Below are 19,995 nucleotides of genomic sequence, written 5' to 3' on the forward strand. Positions count from 1 at the left end.
GAAGTTGCGAGGCCTTCGGGTTCGCATCGTATTTGTCGTATTCGGCAAGTACATGGGTCCGTCTCTTTCTCCCTCTTGGTTCTTGCTAGGCATGGACGTGTACATGTACGCGCTCCAGACGAAGCCTTTTGTTTGACAAGCTTTTTTAGTCCTGGTCTTTATCTGTCCCTGTATTTGGATGATGTTGGGATTGGGTTCGCCGACGTTGGGCTGGTATGGGATTCTGGAGCGAACATCGTTGGCGGCTAATCCGAGCAGGTACTTTCGACGAGGGGGATGACCGTGATGGAGCGCATACATTTTTGCATTCATGGATTACCTTAGGTAGGTATGGAGAGTTTGAAATGACCAGAGCAATCGTGAACGCAAACCCTCTGTATCCTCTTTTCCCGAAATCGTACACACTCTTTGCCTCCTTCTGCCTTCTGCTTGCTTCTACCCAGCTGGCTGAAGACGCTTTCTTCGATTATTTTCACCCACTCTTCCTGCCTCGTCCTTACTTGCAACACCTACCACTACCATGTTCCGCCTGTGCACCGATAACAAAAGACGACAGCGAAAGCTCTTGCTGCAATTCGGCAGAACAGAAATGTCCGACATTCTACGTGGTCTTCATCGAAAGACGCACCGTGACCAACCGAGGGACAATCATCACCTCGGGTCGCGCCCTCGAAGTCTGGATTCGACTGCCATATCAGCTGCGTCCCGTACGTCAAAGAGACACAACCCTTCTCGACGATGGCATCTGTTCGACCGCCTCGCTTCTGCCTATTGGAGTCTTCGTTATGACTTTCGGTTCGCTGTTCTTCTTGCACATGGACCACTGCGCCTTGGGATTGCTATCCGAGGGGCTCGGTTTATCCCTTGTGTCTTGGTGTACTTGTGGCTCGTGATTGCGAAGTACAGACGATGCAATCAGAGATGGACCGAGGCGGAGGAACGAGGAACGATGCTTGATCCGAACAATACGTCTTGGTTTGTCTGGTTTAGCCAGATGCCTGACTGGTGGGCCCTTCGAGGCACAAGCCGACTCGGGGTTGGCTTTCACGGATTGTGAAGCAACGATGCTCAGGCAGCTGCAGCTGCCATACGAAGGAGGCTGCTCTGGTTTGACCAGTGGACCAACTCCCTGCTGGCGTTCGAAAGGATCTCCTCTTTACCTGGGGGGCAGGGCTGGCAAAAACACAGGTCTTGAGGCGAAGTTCTCGCAGGCCGTCTTGCCCATGGGACGTATTCTTGTACAGGGTGCCGATTGCTCGACTAAGATCAAGCCATGGACTCCCCGCTTGGAAGAGCAATCCGTTCTCATACCAGAAGAGCTCTAATCTCCAGGATACCAACGACGCCGGCTCGTTGTCGGCTCCTGGCTGTCTGCACCCGTTGTGGAACTGGAGAAAGACTGTCTCGTCCTATACTGAAATGTGTGGCTAGGTGCCTTGTATGCCCTCCAATTACGCGATGTCGGAGCAAGCCGTATAATTCGGATAATGGACGGCATCTATTTCCATCATGGGAATCTTGATATCGGACAATCAGGAACTTTTCACAATGCAATTGCTTGCCGTCAACGCAAGATTGGCAATTGATGGGCCGGGAATGGGTGCAACGGGTTTAAAGCCAAGATGCCGATGCCCCGATTGTCCTACAAAGGCCTGAGAGACCCGGCGCGCAAGTCCGTCGATTGACTCGCGTCTCGGCCAAGATTGATTCTTGGCCGATGACTACGTCACTTGGTCCATTTCCGACGTCGGCTGAGCAAGGCAAATCAGTTAACACGCTTTGATCATGATGACCATATACTAGTGGACCAAGTCCACATTCAGAATGACCATGACGATGGCTTCGTCAATCGAAAGCCAGCTTCACAGCTTCATTCCCAAACATGGCGAATCTTCAGACAAGTCGAACGCCAGAATCGACACCACATGAGGAGGGAGACGGCCATCAGCTGTCTCCTACCAGCTCATCATCGTCATCCGCCTCCTCTTCGACCTTTGCTGCCAACGAAAGAAATGGTGGTCCCTCGACGCGACGACCTCAACCTCGGCCTCGGCCCTCAGGCTGTACCTCTTCGCTCAACGAGAAGAGCCACCATGATGGCCACCGCCCGTGTGATCTCGAGATGCAAAGAACGAGCTCTCGCGCCACGGGCAGAGACGACAATGGATGCCAGCTGAGACGAACCATGTCACGACGGGACACGATCCTCTCCAAGATTCGTTCCCGGCCGAGCGTTCCTCCTTTCTCCCACCCATTGGCTCATGTGCCCACGACGGAAGAGCAGCTGGTCGATTATGAAGGGCCCGACGATCCATACCATCCCCTGAACTGGCCCACCAAGAAAAAGGTTCTTACAACACTACTATACGGCTTTGTCACCATGACGGCAACGTGGGCATCGTCTTCCTATGCCGCCGGCACCGAACAGATTGCTACCCAGTTTCGCGTCTCGAGACAAGTGGCCACCCTCGGCACGTCCCTGTACCTCATGGGCTTCGGCGTCGGTCCGCTTCTCTGGGCGCCGCTCTCGGAGGTCTACGGCCGTCGTGCCGCTGTCCTGTCGCCCATGTTTATCGCCATGTGCTTCTCGTTTGCCTCGGCGACGGCGAAGGACCTGCAGACGCTGATGCTGACGCGCTTCTTTGGCGCCCTCTTCGCCTCGGCCCCCGTCACCAACACAGGCGGTGTGCTTGGCGACCTGTACACGCCGGCGTACCGCGGTATAGCCATGGCCGGCTACGCCATGGCTGTCGTCGGCGGGCCTACGCTTGGCCCCATCGTCTCTGCCGCCCTCGTGTCCGATCCGTCGCTCGGCTGGCGCTGGACCGAGTATGTCACGGGCATGCTGCAGGCCTTTGTCTTGTTCATCGCCGTGCTCGTCATTGACGAATCGTATCCGCCGCGCCTCCTCGTCGACAAAGCTCGCCGCCTGCGTTATGATACAGGGAATTGGGCACTACACGCGAAATTCGAAGAGTGGGACGTCGGCGTCGGCGAGCTGGCGCGCAAGTTCTTGGTGCGGCCGCTGCAGCTCATTGCGACGCCCATCTGCTTTCTCGTTGCCCTGTACGCCAGCTTCTGCTACGGCATCCTCTACATGCAGCTGGGCGCCATCCCCTTCATCTTTGGCGTCGAGCGCGGCTGGCCCGCCGTCAGCGCCGTGCTGCCCTTCCTCGCCATCCTGCTCGGCGCCATCACGGGCGCCGTCATCAACACGCTCAACCAGCTCGTCTACAACCGCTCGTACCACGCCGCCGGCGACCGCGCCGTACCAGAGAAGAGGCTGCCGCCCATGATGCTTGGCAGCGTGCTCTTCGCCGTGGGCCAGTTTGTCACGGGCTGGACGGCCGGCCCAGCGACCACTCACTGGATGGTGCCCGTCTTTGGCCTCTACCTCACGGGCTGCGGCTTCAACACCATCTTCCAGGCGGCGCTCAACTACCTCGTTGACACATTCCAGATGTACGCCGCCAGCGCCGTCGCCGCCAACACGTTCCTGCGCAGCTGCTTCGCCGCGGCGTTCCCGCTCGTCGTCGGGCCGCTGTACTCCAACCTCGGCGTCGGGCCCGGGTCGAGCATCTTTGCGGGCTTTGCCGTGCTGCTGGTGCCGGTGCCGTTTGTGTTTTACGTGTTTGGTGAGAGGATTCGGGCAGCCAACAAGTGGAGCAAAGCCAGCGTCGTGGTGTGAATGGGGCAGTCTGGGCTGAGGCGCAAAATGGCATCGAATTGAGGAGTAAGTACAGTCGTGGAGCCACATGGCCTTGATGATGTGTATATTTCTTCTTGATCGATTTTAGTAGAAGGTATTGTACAAAGTGATCAGGGTTTAGATCAGACCTTCAAAGTATGTTCCAACCTTGCACGACATGACCCACGCAGGCATTGCAAACTCAATCGACCTGAACGCCGCATACAACCTCCGAAACAACCGAATGCCGGGCCGAGCAACCTATACAGCCGCTTCTCAAGGCATCACGAAGGAGCACTCACAATGCTAGCGATATAGAGTCGAATTAAGGTGGGCGGTATGACATGCGTAGATAGCCATCTAGTCAGCATACCCGGCTCGTTCATGTGTGATGTAAGCCACGTACATATTCCATGTCAATTCCGGAAGACCATACCATGTAGTCCTGAGTAAAAGAGATAATAGCCCACGCCCCGAGACACATGTCATCAAGGTTATGACGAGCTTTCAGGTGCCATCGACTTACATCGATGAGCTGTCATGGCTTACCACATGCTCCTGTATCACATTATGTGTATCAGTCAGATGTGACACCTCTAATATCTAGAGTGTATCGCCGTGCTTTGGCTACTGCCCCATGTAGTGCTATCCGCCTTGGCTTTGCCATCTGCCTAAGGGTACCTCCGATGGCTATCCTCATCAGAGCATCTAGCCATTCCTAGGCTCACAGTTACTGTCGTAGCAAGCCTATGCAAAGTTCACGACGTGAAAAGAATGATACGGCCCATCATGCTGCACTTCATACCTTCTTACCTATCTTTTAGTTCCCTATCATGGAATGCTTCAGATGCATAAAGAGGCGCTGGGAACTGTGGCACAGGCGGCGCAGGCTGCAACGACCAGGCAGACACATTGTGATGGTCATCGATTTGTTCACAGCAGACTGTAGTGGAGTGACCCCGCGACGTCCGCATGCTTTAACCGACACCTGTTGCCCCGTTCGGCCCACTGCGACAGCGCGCTCCAATGGCACAGCGGCCCCAGACTCCCTCCGCACTGGACCTGGCCGCTGCTGCACAGCGGAGTGCAGGCAGTGCCAGCCGTCCACCAACCAGGAACGGCCCACTGGGAACTGGCCGAGCGACCACGGGCTAAGGTGCTGGCCACTGACGCTGTCACCTGGAGCTCGAGCTTCCCCAACCTTTAACTCGCCCATCAAGGCAATCGTCTTCGCTCTGTTCCCTCCGAGCTTTCCTCGTCCATCAACAACTACACATCGGGCAACCTGTCCCTAACCACATCCATTCACCAGCCCTTCGATCCAACAGCCCTCTCACGATGGCTGTGCTACGGCTGAAGAGCGCCCTTTTCCTGGGCGCTCTCGCCGGCCTGGCCCCGCTCGCCGCCACCCAGCCCAACTACACGAGTTACTCCGATCTCGACATGGCGCGAGCCCAGTTGGCCCTCGAGAACTCGCGCCCAGCCGACTGCCCGCCCTGGTACGTCCTCGCGCATCTCCGAAGTCTCCTCGCCCATGCCCCATGCTGATGATTGTATCGTGCAGCTTCAACTGTGTCCTCCCCGCTCACAAATGCAACCAGTTCGCGCCTTGCAACAACTACACTGGCAAATGCGACTGTCCTGAGGGGTTTGGTGGTGACGACTGCATTGACCCTCGTACGTGACCACGACCGCGAATTCCCTCCTTCTCCCTCCTCATCGCTCTGTGGCGAACAGAATGCTGACGATGCTCCGCAGTCTGTGGCTCCCTCGGCGCCGGCGACAATCAGAAACGGCCCCCCCGCTTGCCCAACGAGAAGACGTGCAGCTGCGACGATGGCTGGACCGGCATCAACTGCAACGTCTGTACCGAGGACAACGCATGCAATGCCTTGATGCCGACTGGCGACGGCGGCGTCTGCTACCAGAGCGGCGAGGTCGTCGATCATAACTACCAGATGTGTGACGTGACCAACAAGCAGATCACCAAATTGCTCGGCACGAAGAAGCCCCAGGTCACCTTCAACTGCAAGAAGGAGGACGCCCAGTGCGACTTTCAATGTGCGTTGTCTTCCTGATCCAGACGCACCACACCCGCTGACTGACCTACCTCTATAGTCTGGGTGGACCACCGCGAATCCTTCTACTGCCACCTCACCGAGTGCGACTCCAAAGCCATCATTGACGACAGGCAGAACAGCACCACCTACAAGTGCAACAAGATTGAATGCAGCTGCATCTCAGACCGCATGCTCTGCGGCGAGAACGGCTCGGTCGATATCGGCGACTTCCTGGACGAGGAGATCAAGGGCCCAGCTACCTTCCAGTGCCTTCAGCAGAACGGCGGCATCAACAACTGCAAGTTCAAGGAGCCTGCCATGGACGACCTCATTCTCAGTCTTCTCGGTGACGCGAGCATTGAGCTCTCGTGCCGCTCCGGCGAGTGTCTGCATCACACAAAGGTGCCCGGCTACGAACGTCCGAGGAAGAAGATCAACACGCCACTCATCGCAGGTGTCATTGCGGCCTGCTCTCTCTTCCTCGTCGCCGTCATCCTCATCGTCTGGTATCTCTCAAGGCGATCCTACAGATACAGCGCTATTCGACTGGACGACTCGGATGACGACAACACCCAGCTCATGACTGACCACAAGCCTGCGTCGCTGTACTTCCAGAACGTTGCGTATGACCTGAACGGGAAGCAGATTCTGGCCAACATTCAGGGCATGGCCCACCCCGGCGAGGTCATGGCCATCATGGGCGCTTCAGGTGCTGGCAAGACGACATTCCTTGACATTTTGGCACGCAAGAACAAGCGCGGCCGTGTCTCTGGCGACTTCCTGGTCAACGGCGAGAAGGTGACCGATGCTGCCTACAAGAACGTCATTGGCTTTGTCGATCAGGAGGACACCATGCTGCCGACCTTGACGGTCCACGAAACGATTCTGACGAGCGCTCTGCTCCGCCTGCCCCGTAACATGACCCGCGCCGCCAAGGAGCTGAAGGTCTACGAGGTTGAGAAACAGCTTGGAATTCATCACATTCGCGACTCTCTTATTGGCTCTGCCGAGGGCAAGGGCCGTGGTATCTCTGGCGGAGAGAAGCGCCGCGTCGGCATTGCCTGCGAACTTGTCACGAGCCCCTCGATTCTGTTCCTCGACGAGCCCACGAGCGGCCTCGATGCATTCAATGCCTTCAACGTGGTCGAATGCCTCGTCACGCTCGCGAAAACCTACAAGCGCACCGTCATCTTCACTATTCACCAGCCCCGCTCCAACATTGTTGCGCTCTTTGACCGTCTCGTTCTGTTGGCCCAGGGCAGAACCGTCTTCTCGGGCCCCTTCTCGCAGTGCCAGCCCTACTTTGATCGTATTGGCTATGCGTGCCCTCCCGGCTTCAACATTGCCGATTACCTCGTCGATCTTACCATGCATGCGAGCACCACCTTCTCTACAGACGATGGTACTCTGAGTGCTGAGGTGGCCAGCGTCGGCCCCAGCAGCACTACGGCCGTCAAGTCCATCGCCAGTGTCGCCGGTGGTAGCCTCGACGAAGACAGCGGTATCGAGTCTACGATATCCCGTCCCAAGTACAACCGCAAGGATTCTGTCAGGGTTCGCCAGGAACGCGAGCTCTTCACCCGCCGAAAGGGCGTTGACACGGCGGCATCTTCGGATGCTGGCGCTGAGGATTCCAGCTCATACCGCCTTCACCGGCAGGCTGCAAGCAACCAGGATGATCTCCACGATCTTCCACCTGGGGCTCCCAGCGGCAGCGACCTCGATATCCTGGTACGGGCCTTCACCGAATCTGGTATCGCCGCGTCCACGTCGGAGGAGATTCAGCAGTCCATCACCACGGCCCAGACGGCCAACGGCCACAACTCCAACGGCAACTCCCCTGGCGGACCCAATGTCAACACTGGCCCCATCGGACGAGGTTATGCTCGTGTCGGCTACTTCCGCCAGTTCATCATCCTGTCGCAAAGAACCTTCCGAAACTTGTACAGGAACCCCATCCTGATGCTGACGCACTACGCCATTGCCATTCTGCTTGCTGTCTTGTCAGGCTACCTCTTTTACGGGTTGACGGATGATATCCCCGGTTTCCAGAACCGCCTTGGTCTGTTCTTCTTCCTGCTTGCTCTGTTCGGTTTCAGCACCCTGACGAGCTTGCACGTATTTGCCTCCGAGCGACTCTTGTTTGTGCGGGAGCGTGCCAACGGTTACTACGCGCCCATTACGTACTTTGCCGCCAAGCTCGCCTTTGATATCGTTCCACTTCGCATCATCCCACCAATCCTCATGGGCATTATCGTTTACCCCATGACCGGCCTCGTTCCAGATGCAGCGCACTTTTTCAACTTTATCCTTGTGTTGGTCCTGTTCAACCTGGCCGCCGCAGCCATCTGTCTCTTCATCGGCATCGTGTGCAAGGACAGCGGCGTGGCCAACCTGATCGGCAGTCTGGTTATGCTGTTCAGCCTGTTATTCGCTGGTCTGCTCCTTAACCACAACGCCATCCCCGACGCTGCCGTGTGGTTGCAGAACCTCTCCATCTTCCACTATGCCTTTGAGTGCCTCATCGTCAACGAAGTTCTGGAGCTCACTCTGGTGGACAAGAAATACGGGCTCGACATCACCGTGCCAGGTGCGGCCATTTTGAGCTCCTTCGGTTTCAACAACAGCGCTCTCGGCTCTGACCTAATCAACTTGGGCATCGTCGGCATTCTGTTCACCATTCTCGCCTATGGTGCGATGCACATACTGTTGGTTGAGAAGAGATGATCGGCTTGATGTTAACACCACTATGCACATCCTGTGGCCAAGAGGTGACGCCGACTATCCACGCAGTTGCCGTCATCGTCATTGTCTTGGTCGAGAAGAGGAAGCGTCAAAGTTTGTGTTTCTAGGATGGGCAGCTTTCTACCATGATTGCAGTTCGACTTGATTGAAGAAAGTAAACGGTGCTGATGCATTTGTAGCGGCATCGGGATCACACTGGATGTTACAAGTACGGTCGTCATGTATCGGCTTTCATTGCATATCGGCAGGCACTGTGCACTCGGAGTTTTGGGGGACAGGTTACTTTGAAAGTAAATATTGCAGCCTCTTATGGGCTTTATACACGGTTACAAGTGTTTGTCTATGGTACATGTCAGATGTGAAATTGTAGGCCAATACACAACCGAGTGATGATGCGCTCCCAAGCTGATGCTCACCCCCTCCACCTCCGAAGCCAATCTTCCAAGCGTACAAATTGGGGGGCTGTGATGTCTGCGGCCAGCCGTTCGTTCCCATTTCTGTACAGAGAAAAGGGAGACGTGTTGTTATTGTTTCGGCACCAGAAGGCTTCTTAATCCATCTGACCACCCGTCAGCTCCTCTGCGATGCTCTTCTGCCTCTTGGCCGTCCTGCTGGTGTGCTCGGTCGCGTCCTTGGTGGCAAGGTGGCCGAGGTGCTGCAGCGTGGGCGGGGCGCCCCAGACGTCCCAGGCATTGTCGGCGTCGGTCGAGGTGGAGCTGGCCTGCTTCTTGAAGTAGTCGTCGCCAAAGAGCTTGTCGACCTCGGCGGCGAGGTGGTCCTCGTCGACGATGAAGTCGCCGGCGCGCATGTAGAGGGCGACGAGGGCGTCGTGGCGGGCCTCGCTCTTGCGGGCGGCCTCGGCCAGGGTGCGGGCGCGGCTGGCCTCGGCGCGGGCGAAGCGGTCGGGGTCCGGCAGCACGGCGACGTTCTGGGCCGTGGCCGTGAGGACGGTGCTGCGCGTGAGGACGTCGTCGGCGCGCTCGGGCGCGTTGCGCCGCCGCAGCGTCAACGCCTGGTGGGCGGCCGCCGTGCGCTCGAGGCGGGCCTCGTGCTGCTGCTTGCGCTGCCAGAGGCCCTCGACGCCGGCGGCGAGGTTGGCGCGCCGGTGCTCGGCCATGCGTCGGCGGATGTCGGTTGCGGAGCCGGGGCGCGCGGGCTGCTGCGAGGCGGCGTTCGTGGGCAGGGGCGCCGACTTGGCGAGGAAGTCGGGCTGGAGCTTGGGGTTGCGGGCGCCGTCGGGGAAGAGGGCGCGAGGCACGGGCAGCGTGCCCTTGGGCTTGACGGGTTTGGACTCCGAGGCCCGGTCCTGGCGGGCGCGCGGGATCTGGATCCAGTCGGGAGACTCGGGGGATATGCGTGGCAGGCCCCTTTGCTGGGACGTCGTGGTTGAGAAGGATCGAGAGGTCAGGGATTGGGACGTCGAGCGGCCGATTGGCAGCTTCGTGAGCGCCGTGCAGGAGCAGCGGGAAGCCATGGTGAAGGGGAGGCGAGCCAGTCGATGGTCGTGGCCTCGTGTGATTGATTCGAGTGGGATTGGCTGGCTGGCTGGATGAAGTGGTGGACGATGAAGCTCGACACGATGCTCCAGAGAAAATCTCAGGATTGTCCAAGCTTCCATGAACACCAGGGGGTGGGTTTAATGCTTCTGGGTGCGTTGATGGGAAATGCAACTGTGGGGGTGTCATCAAGTGCTGGGGGTAGTGATAACATGTCGATAAACCCCTGCCATTGGTCACTCGGCCAAACGCCCTCCGTGGCTCCGTGTTCCCCACCTAAAAAATTAGGGAGGCAGAACGGCGAAGAGAAAAAAAGTCGATAGTCCCTCCCCACCATAAATCTTCCCCTTCTGCAGCATCAAGCTCCTGCGACTGCGACCCCGATCCCTCGCAGTTTTCACTTCTACCAACTCCTTTCACACTCTCAGAAAAGGCAAGGAAGCCGCCAGCACCGTATTATCTCCGATTCCTGCAGCGGCTGCATCCAACTTTGCAATGGGTACCCAGAAGAAGGAGGCGAACCGCAAGGTTCGCGAGGGCAAGGCGGGCGAGTTTGCCAACATCAAGACCAAGGGCGAGAACTTCTACAGGTGAGAATACCCTCGCCGGAAACTATCATCCCCCATGCCACCATGCTGACAATGCCTCAGGTCCGCCAAGAGAGTCAAGGCCCTGAACATGCTGAAGGATGGCAAACCCACGAGGAACGCCGCCGGAGACATCACCATTGCCGCCTCCTTCCAGAGCCGGGATGTTCCCAACGCCAGGATAGAGCCGAATCGCAAGTGGTTCGGCAACACACGTGTCATCTCCCAGGACAGTCTGAACGCCTTCAGGACCGCCATGGCCGAGAAGACCTCCGACCCCTACTCAGTCCTCCTCAAGACCAACAAGCTTCCCATGTCGCTCATTCGCGATGAGACCAAGGATGCCAAGGGTCAGAAGAAGCACCACGCCAAAATGACGATTGAAACATCGTCGTTTGCTGACACCTTTGGTCCCAAGGCCCAGCGCAAGCGGGTCAAGATTGGTGCCGGCAACCTGGCTGATCTGGCGGATGATGTCGACAAGAGCATGGACACATACGAGGAGCGTCGCGAGCAGGCAAAGCTCCTGAGTGGCAACTCCGGCGAGGCTGAGGACGAGGCGCATGTTGGCATGTCAATCGAACCCATCTTCAACAAGGGTCAGAGCAAGCGTATCTGGAACGAGCTCTACCGCGTGCTCGACTCGTCCGACGTTGTCATTCACGTGCTGGATGCGCGGGACCCTCTTGGTACTAGGTGTCTGAGTGTTGAGAAGTACCTCAGAGAAGAGGCGCCGCATAAACATCTCATCTTCGTCCTGAACAAGACTGATCTCGTCCCTACAACCGTTGCTGTAAGTCACCATTTCTCTTCTCTGTATACACACTCTTTCCCCCAGTGGTCTTGTCAGGAAGCCAACCGCACTACGGTGCCCGCAATGGATGGTTTGCGTTACACCCTGGGAAAATCAAACGCCGTCTCGCTGTCTTGGCTCTCGGGCCTTGGCTGATAGTGTCCGTTTTGGAATTTTTATCATGAGACTGGTACTGCTTGACATTGAGTTGAAGTCTGCCGGTACTTGTTACAGCCTTTCGTGGCGGCATTTCTTAGTAGCTCGAGCGCACATATTTTTCACTTGCTTTACAGATCTTCTGTTCGACGACAGTCACTGACTAGAAACAGGCTCGTTGGGTCAAGTACTTCTCCAAGCAGAGGCCAACACTCGCGATGCACTCCAGCATCACGAACCCTTTTGGCAAGGGTAGTCTTATTGAACTGCTTCGACAATATGCAAAGCTGCACAGCGACAGGAAACAAATTTCGGTTGGCCTCATTGGCTACCCAAACGTGGGCAAGAGCAGCATCGTCAACACGCTGAGAAGCAAAAAGGTTGCCACTGTTGCGCCCATTCCTGGCGAGACCAAGGTCTGGCAGTACATCACTCTTACCAAGAGGATATACCTGATTGACTGCCCGGGTATCGTGCCTCCTTCTCAGACCGACACGCCAGAGGACATTCTCCTGCGTGGCGTCGTTCGCGTTGAGAACGTCGACAACCCCGAACAGTACATCCCTGGCTTGATGAAGAAGGTGAAGCCGCACCATCTGGAGAGGACCTACGAGCTCAAGGGCTATGAGGACCACATCCAATTTTTGGAAATGCTGGCACGGAAGAATGGTCGCTTGCTCCGAAAGGGCGAGCCTGACCTGGACGGTGTTGCCAAGATGGTGCTGAACGACTTCATGCGGGGCAAGATTCCCTGGTTCACGCCGGCGCCCGTGGAAGAGGATGCGGATGCGAAGGAGAGCAACGACATTGAGGGCCGAAGTGGAAGACTTGGTGAGATGCCTCTGAAGAGGAAACGGGCTGAAGACGCCGCGAGCGCTCCTGGCACTTCAATGGGTCCCTCGACGCCGGGAGCGGGCTCGGTTGCTGCAGCTGATGAGGACGATGAGGAGTTTGATGGTTTCGCTTCTGAAGATGATGTCGAGTCGGACGAGAAGGATGAAAAGAAGCCGACAGACGCCGAGGGCTCTGATGGTGCTGACGACGTCATCTCGCTCGGCGCCTCAAGCGACGACAGCGATGCTGGTAGCAAGGGCACTAGCCTGAAGACATCAATCGCTTCACAGAGCGAGAGGAGTCTCAGCAGAGGATCCAGCACCAAGAGGCGGAAGAGAACTTGAGTTCCCTGCCTTGCCGAAGAGGAGAAGGAGAAGCAAAAACCATGATACCCATCACGATCGGAAATACGGACCAGCGCTTTGCAGTCTTCCATGGATTCGGTGACACCATGAAATCGTCTGATGCCTTGTGTTGAACTGCTTGCGTCGATGTCGATTTGCTCTTTGATCATGACCAAGTCCGAGTCAACCGGGTTAGTTCGCCTCGGCGAGGCACAATCCAGTCACTGGGAATACGAACTCGTAACGAGCCTCCTACATTCCCGCCACCCGTGAACGATGCCGCCTCACCCGGGTAGGCCGGTTCGGCTACGACGGTTGTTCCTCCACCTAGCGCCCCGCAACCCCGGTTCTGTGCTGATCGAGACGTTCAAACCAGATGATCTTCACTTGGGTTGGTTTTAGGTCAACGCCATAACCTCGACGGCTTTCGTACCAGCTCAGCCTAGATGGTCCGGATCAGGCATTGACAGTGGATGACAGCATGCATGTTCGACAAAATAAAATAAAAAGTGTACCGTGCTTCCATCGGTCTTCTCCACGAAAGCAAGTATGACAACATCCACTTACAAGATCGAGTAACAAAAACCCCTCCTCTGACAGATCATAACAGTTGGTGATGCCTCATCCGGCGGTCGTCAGCAGACCTTCAGGCTCAGCAAACCTCTGAGAGTCGCGCGTCTCCGACACGATCTGCTGGTGCACTTTTGTTCACTCTCAATACGAGCCACTAATATTTAAGCGAAGACATAAAGCTAAAATGTCGGCGCCCTACCGACCTCCCGTTCAACGTCATCTGACACTCACCCTCGAATCCTCGCCGTGTCCAGCGATTTGAGTTTCTGGGCGGGCGTGGCCGTCACCCTTGCACCCCACGATGCCTGCGGAAAATAGTTTGCGACAGGACCAACGCCTTGGACCCCAGTTCTTGTTTTCAGCTGCTTGTCGGTCCTAATAACGGCGAATCCCCGCCCAGCCTCCACGTCAGACTTGCGCTGGCGAGTGATGTTTAGGTGCCAGCCACACAGTGCTCCGGTTAGGGCTGCCGAGAGAGTTGACTGGGATCGATATTTGTGTCTCTATCCACAACGCTCTCACTCCGACTGCGCCCCCGAAAAGGCTGGTTCAAAGGTTCAAAGCATTGTGTCACGGGTGACCAAATCGTCTATAGCAGGGATGAACAACAGCTCGTGAAGCTTCTCCATCAATGTTAATCACCGCACTTCACCGTCCACCAAGTTCAAAAACCTTATGCTGGAAAAGCCCATAGAGTCACATCACCAGCCTCCGCAGTGGAGATGCCAACGGCCCATCGGCACGTCGTCTTTGTCCTAGACTCGATCACCCCACCCTGGCCTCATGTGGGTTTCCTAGTCAACAGGCTCAACGTCGCAAAAGCCCGAATCGCAACGCTCTCACCAGCAACTAGGCTGATAGCTGTGAGGCGGTGTTAGTCCCTTACGACTGGAGGCTCCCAAAACATGGCCATCAGCGTCACATTGCTCCGCAGGTGACGTGGTATTTGCTCGATACGGCGGCGTCGAGAGCGTTGATTCGTGTTCTCTGTTTCCAAGTATAGCATCATCCATGGTTTTCAACCGTGAGGTAGGAAGGGAGCACGAGATCCATCATGGTTGCCATGCCGCTGGCGTTGCGCCGGTCATGACATCTAAGGTATATAAGAGATAAAAACTCTCCCTCATCTGGCATTCTAGGGACACTCTATCATCTTCTCATCACCTCTACAGATTTCTTTGAACAGCAAGCCATACAACCCTCAGCCCGTACCTCTCTTGTACTTATCTGTTCATCAATTCACAAAGCAACATGCGATACACACTCGCTTCGCTGGCCTCGCTGGCCGCCGCCGCCCAGGGCCTTGTCACTCGTGGCGATCAGTGCCCCTTCCACCTCAAGGCGGCCGGTTCAGTGTCTGGCAATATTGGCCAGCTCAGCAGTGGCCAGGCCAGGATCGGCCTCAGCCCGACTACCTTCAAGTTGGAAGGTGACACAGCCTGGGACTCCCAAGGCCGTGGGTGCTGGTGGACTCGTATGTTCAACATGTTCCCCTTCCATGATACCTCTGCTAATGTTTCGAAGCCCCCACAAAGCTTCTCCAGTGCGACATCGGCCAGATACCCGAGAAGGGTTGGAAGTTCGAGTGTGACGGCTCCGTCTCGTTCAATGGCCAAAAGGAGTTCTACCAGTGTGAGGCCGACAATGGCCAGTACAACATCTACCTCCTCAACAATCAGGGCCAGAACTGCGCCAAGGTGACGCTCACCTCTGATGGCTGCCTTCCCGGATGCCCCAAGCCAAAGCCCACCGAAGCCCCGCCGACCTGCCCTCCCAAAGAGACAGTCACCGTGACCCAGGTCATCACCCAAGGCTGCCCGACCCCTACTCCGCAGATCCAAGTCAAGGTCGTGAGCCCGCCGCCTGCCCCGCAGCCTGTCCCGCCGCCTCCGTCCCCCAAGACGTGCCCGACCAACCTCTCCGGTCCTTACGAGTTCCCCCACCTGATCATCCCCGTCGACAGCTCCAACCCCGACAAGGCCCCCGGCACGTCGTACAACGGCCAGGCCGACTCCAAGATTTCGTCCATCTTCAACTTTGACATTCCCGGAAGCTACAAGGGCAAGACCTGCAGCCTCGTCTTCCTGTTCCCCAAGAAGGAGGACCTCGAGACGTCCGACTGGAAGTTCAGCGGCTCGGGCGAGCTTGTCTTCTCCAAGCTCAAGGGCGTCGCCACCCAGAAGACGACGGCGAACAACGCCCCCGCCGTCGAGTCGGAGCTCAAGACGGTCCAGATCGCGCCCGGCAACGGTTACTCGATCGCCACCTTTGACTGTCCTGCTGGCACCGCTGTCAGCTTCCAGATGAAGAGCAAGGGTGACACCTCGCTCTGGTTCTTCGAGGACTACAACCCCTCGCCCCTGGGTCTGTACATCACCGTCTGCTAAGCGCAGCACAAGAACTCACAGTATGATAATATAATAACACGAACGGTTGCGATAACGGATGATAATTAATGGTTGTAATGGATGGAAGAGGCGGACACGATGGTACATAGCATTTAACGATACACTCCTTAATCTAATCACTGCCACACATGGCCTGGCTATCAGTGGAATACCTGATTGCATATTGCAAGCCCAGAACAATACGACTGAATGCTACCTTGCCTCTGTGTGGCTGTGCACATGTTTTGCTAGAGGCGTTCTGGGTAAGCACCTGGGTCGCTCGGGATCGTGCATGCCAGACGAGGAAGACAGGTCGACGTGGTGAACTCATTCATCAAAATGGTACCAGGTGATATCAGTGATATCCACTCAAGCTCTTAAGCATATGGACAAGCATTAGTCCCATCATAAGGTTGGCGCCACTGTAGTTCGTCTCTAACCCAATTTTCAAATGGAGCGTCGAGAAGGCTGATTTGAGCTGCAGGGAAGGAATAGACACAGCAATAGTAAATGTTTGTGGAGCCTAAATCATCCTCGCCATTCACCCACATCTAAACAGTCGGAATTCGTGTGTACAAACACTTTGTCTGGCAAAGCTAAGAGGTTGCCTAGGTCAGGTACCTTTGTGAGTAACCCACGGCTTGATGCTTGCTTTCTATGCTTTCTATCTAAACGAGAGCCTAACGCAAGATAGCTGCTCAATACTCTTGGATACTAACACCAACATATTTGCCTGCGACAGAGAGTTCTCCGTTGACCCTGGGGAAATCGACCATTCAAGTCATCATCAACAGCCCCGTGATTCTCATGGCTCCACCGAAAGGCGAGTCTTCTGACGCGATTTCATTAGAGAAAATCAGCGGCAGCAGTGTGGCCCGCGGTGTCTGCACTGCTGTACGTCAAGTTGAGAAGCACGGCGTTACTATTAAGACTGAGGTGGCATACACACAGCGTCCTCTTAGCATGAGAGGGCGGCAGGCAAAACAAAGGAGAAGACGCGTCGAGGTCGAATTCGTCCATAGCAAGTAATAAAAACTGCCAAAATATCAACAACGTGGTTGCCGTAGTTGCCCTGTCACAGCTGCCTTCACGTTTTGCCTGTTTGATGACCCTCTTCAAATTGCATACGCAAGTGACTTTCTTGATGGAACTTGTCCGGCGCAATCTGTCTACCGTCTGTTGTCTCCTCGTTTTTCTGCCTTCGTCATCAACACGGACTGTTCAGCACCTACCCAATCCCCAGAGCCTCTCACCGCAACCAGCTTGGAAACGCAGCCCAAACCAACCCAAGAGCCGAATTCTGTTCCGACTGCTCAACCCCAGAACAACATGGCTGGCAGCATAAGAGCCGCGGGCCGCTGCCAAAATGACGAGGACTGGCAGGCAATGATCGAACCGCGCATCGCAGCTATACGAGCGGCGTACCCGCAGCTGAATTGGGATCATGTCAACCAAACGACTTCTGCACCTCTCTCGCGCACCAGCTTCAGCAGAAGATGCACCCCAAGCAACCTCAGCCACTACAGGATCTGTAAATACCGCAAACGGATAGGCGTACCAATCTTGGATGAGGACATTGTCATTCTTGTCATCCAGGGCCAAGCAGGCGAATTGCCTGGCAACCTGCGAGAGGACGCTGCTTTGGTCGAAAAGCGCAACAAATATGCCGCTGTCCTCGGGCTGTCTCGAATCACACCAGTTATCAAAGGTCCCAGGAGGCGACATGAAAAAACCAATACTGAGAGATTGCAGTCGCCATTGTGCAACTCTAACCTCGAACCAAACACTGAACAAGATACGAATGTCGCCACTGGCAACACGGCGTACAACAATCCTCTCAAGAATATAAAGAAGCAAAACAACGATGCACGGAATGGCGATGATTGGAGAGAAATGCTCCTTGACGCTAGTGATGGAGAGAGTCAGCACCCGAATGAGAGGCGCAAGAGCGGCAGAACGAAGAGGCAGCAGGGAAGTGATGATGATACACTCGTCGAACATGGGCAGGACGAATGCGATTCGTCCGACGAATTCCTATTCCGCAACGTTGCCAGGCGTATCTTTCCCCTGACGAAGAATTCTGTTGCTCACGGAGCGGAAATCCTTGCGCTTCACCAAAGCAACGAACGCGACGTCACGCGAAATCTGGAGAACGAGAAAGGAACAAAGGCTGCCGTCAAACAACTTGAGCTACGAGTCAAAGAGCTCGAAGAACATATTGAGCAGTTGTACGACTACAACACTACACTTCGAGAGGAACTAGGGCTTTGGGGGGGAGGCAGTATACGAAAGCCTATGAACGAAAATCGTCTGCAACACATCGATAAACTCAAGAGTCTCTCTGAGTCTTGGATGAGAGATGACCAGAGTCAACAGGATAAGGGATGTCTCGAACCCGAACCGAAGCTCACGAAAAGCTTCGAGACATCCGACGGGCAAAGTCACATGGTCCAAGATTCTGGACGGTTCCCAAGTCTGCCCTACTCCAGCTTGACTGGCTATAAATCTGGCTGCGGGGATGAAATTGACGCCATCCATGACGGCGACAAGCTACCGGATTACAGCCCTCGTTTCAGGGGATGGGCTCGTTAGGAACCCACTGATAGGGCACGTGTCGTTCCTATCTTGGAGAAGGTGTCATCGAAGCATGGCGAAGTTATAGTATGGCAAGACTGTCTTGCGTGACATGGTTGGGCTGTTAGTGACCACGAGAAGATCATGAAGTGTTCATGGTCAATCTCATGGGCAATGTGTGGATGTTCCAAGGATGTCAGGGTAGTAGAGCTATTGGAAACGAACCACCGGAATGACACGTAGAAAGCATGAGCAGCACATCAGATGTAGCCAACTATCAGGCTCTGACAGTAGTACCAAGTGACATTGCTGGCTAGGTAGCAGCACGACCTGAATAAGATTAATGTAAGAATAGACAGGCAGGCAGGCACCCACTGAGAAGCAGTGAATGAACATTGCAAGGCAATATTGAATAGCCCGAGAAGCGGTGAATGATAGACCTTGTTCGATGATAAAAACAAACGAATACACTCATGAAAGCCCGGGGTCTTGAATTTCTTCTCTTCGGTGTTCACTAGCACTTCACGCTCACGACTTTCAGCCATAAAACACCCGCTTTTCCATCAACGAAGTTCTCCCAAGTGCCTTGAATCCGCCGATTCGCCACCAGAGATCTAGCAGAAGCGGAAAAAGAATCTCACCCACCCTTTACCAGTGGCGCTTAACTCGACTTAGCGACTTGAGGGCCTTGCGACAAGATGTCTTCAACTCCAGCTGCCGATGTGATCCCCGCATCCGAAATTATCAACAAGTATGCAGGCACAATCGAAGCTGCCATTAATTGTGTGGAAATTCTCAAGGACTTTGGTGAGTGTGTCATCACCGGCGACGACACCTCGGACCACCTCTGGAACATCGAGTACAAGACTCCCACGTCCTTCCCGCGCGTTCTGGGGGAGCTTCGCGGCGTTCTCGAGTTTGTTGAAGAACTGTGGCAGCACCAGAGTCTCAAAGAAGCTGGTCAGATGAGCTCCGCTGAGTCAATGGATTGCAACAAGGAAAGAGCCACGAGCCCCAGCAGCAACGACAACGTCAGCCCTACTCCTCTCGACAGTTCGCCGGCGAAGTGTGGAAACAACCACGGCAATTCATGTGCTGCTGCTAAAGAGACTAACGTCATCTGATTCTTTGTAGAATCTGCTTTGATCAAGACTGCATATGGAGATGGAGGCAGGTCATAGCTTCACCAAGGTAGACAAGGCCAGAAAGTGCGAGCAGAAAGCGGCGGGGTGAAGTCATTATTCTAGAAAGGAAAGACATTACTGGTTAAAAAGGCTGTGCTTGAGCGCAGGGCTCAAACTCTCATTGATACCAGTCTTCGCGTTACGTCCAGTGTCCGGATGGTGATTGAGCTCGTACACACCCCTTGTCTGCAGCATATTAAGTGACGATCTGAACAGCTTGTGCGTCGAAGCACGGCGGTCGCGCTAGAGACGGCACGCCAGTACATAGATTGCCCTTCTTGAACAGTCCATAACCCAAGCACCCCAAAGATCAACTCGAAGACATCGAAGTCCTGAGCATGATCTTCTTCCATACTCCATCTCTTGATCGGACATTCGTGACTGTTGGGCTTCACAGGTCTCAGGTACCTTGCTTTGCTTCAGAGAATCCAGGACCTGCCCTTCGCCAGGGAGATGTGCCTGATGGACATACCGCTATGAGCTCAATGTGGGTGACTACAGGAAAGATGAAGCGGACGATCCAGCCGTTCTCTGGCGAACCATGGGAACAGGCACATCCCTGTCCCAGAGGCGT

The 19,995-nt window shown here is 55.4% G+C and overlaps 7 protein-coding genes across 7 annotated transcripts; 6 read left to right on the forward strand and 1 right to left on the reverse strand.

The window, feature by feature from the left end:
• Nucleotides 1–1,882: 1,882 nt before the first annotated feature.
• On the forward strand, nucleotides 1,883–3,688 carry VDAG_01105 (polyamine transporter 1; the record flags this gene model as incomplete). The annotated part of the gene is made up of 1 exon (XM_009649991.1): nucleotides 1,883–3,688. One exon carries the CDS (start codon nucleotides 1,883–1,885, stop codon nucleotides 3,686–3,688), a length of 1,806 nt encoding a protein of 601 aa, XP_009648286.1.
• Nucleotides 3,689–5,026: 1,338 nt separating this feature from the next.
• Nucleotides 5,027–8,475, forward strand: VDAG_01106 (ATP-binding cassette sub-family G member 2; the record flags this gene model as incomplete). Its single annotated transcript, XM_009649992.1, has 4 exons — nucleotides 5,027–5,187; nucleotides 5,253–5,365; nucleotides 5,447–5,749; nucleotides 5,807–8,475. 4 exons carry the CDS (start codon nucleotides 5,027–5,029, stop codon nucleotides 8,473–8,475), a joined length of 3,246 nt encoding a protein of 1,081 aa, XP_009648287.1.
• Nucleotides 8,476–9,043: 568 nt separating this feature from the next.
• On the reverse strand, nucleotides 9,044–9,967 carry VDAG_01107 (uncharacterized protein; the record flags this gene model as incomplete). Its single annotated transcript, XM_009649993.1, has 1 exon — nucleotides 9,044–9,967. One exon carries the CDS (start codon nucleotides 9,965–9,967, stop codon nucleotides 9,044–9,046), a length of 924 nt encoding a protein of 307 aa, XP_009648288.1.
• A 517-nt stretch (nucleotides 9,968–10,484) lies between these two features.
• Nucleotides 10,485–12,703, forward strand: VDAG_01108 (nucleolar GTP-binding protein; the record flags this gene model as incomplete). The annotated part of the gene is made up of 3 exons (XM_009649994.1): nucleotides 10,485–10,579; nucleotides 10,640–11,369; nucleotides 11,699–12,703. 3 exons carry the CDS (start codon nucleotides 10,485–10,487, stop codon nucleotides 12,701–12,703), a joined length of 1,830 nt encoding a protein of 609 aa, XP_009648289.1.
• Nucleotides 12,704–14,477: 1,774 nt separating this feature from the next.
• On the forward strand, nucleotides 14,478–15,663 carry VDAG_01109 (uncharacterized protein; the record flags this gene model as incomplete). Its single annotated transcript, XM_009649995.1, has 2 exons — nucleotides 14,478–14,750; nucleotides 14,801–15,663. The coding sequence occupies exons 1-2, from the start codon at nucleotides 14,528–14,530 to the stop codon at nucleotides 15,661–15,663; spliced, it is 1,086 nt and encodes a 361-aa protein (XP_009648290.1). The 5' UTR covers nucleotides 14,478–14,527.
• A 1,329-nt stretch (nucleotides 15,664–16,992) lies between these two features.
• Nucleotides 16,993–18,255, forward strand: VDAG_01110 (uncharacterized protein; the record flags this gene model as incomplete). Its single annotated transcript, XM_009649996.1, has 1 exon — nucleotides 16,993–18,255. One exon carries the CDS (start codon nucleotides 16,993–16,995, stop codon nucleotides 18,253–18,255), a length of 1,263 nt encoding a protein of 420 aa, XP_009648291.1.
• Nucleotides 18,256–18,935: 680 nt separating this feature from the next.
• Nucleotides 18,936–19,361, forward strand: VDAG_01111 (uncharacterized protein; the record flags this gene model as incomplete). The annotated part of the gene is made up of 1 exon (XM_009649997.1): nucleotides 18,936–19,361. The coding sequence occupies one exon, from the start codon at nucleotides 18,936–18,938 to the stop codon at nucleotides 19,359–19,361; it is 426 nt and encodes a 141-aa protein (XP_009648292.1).
• Between the last annotated feature and the right edge of the window lie 634 nt (nucleotides 19,362–19,995).

The sequence above is a fragment of the Verticillium dahliae genome, genomic scaffold (genome assembly GCF_000150675.1).
Source record: "Verticillium dahliae VdLs.17 supercont1.2 genomic scaffold, whole genome shotgun sequence".
NCBI classification, from domain to species: Eukaryota; Fungi; Ascomycota; class Sordariomycetes; order Glomerellales; family Plectosphaerellaceae; genus Verticillium; species Verticillium dahliae.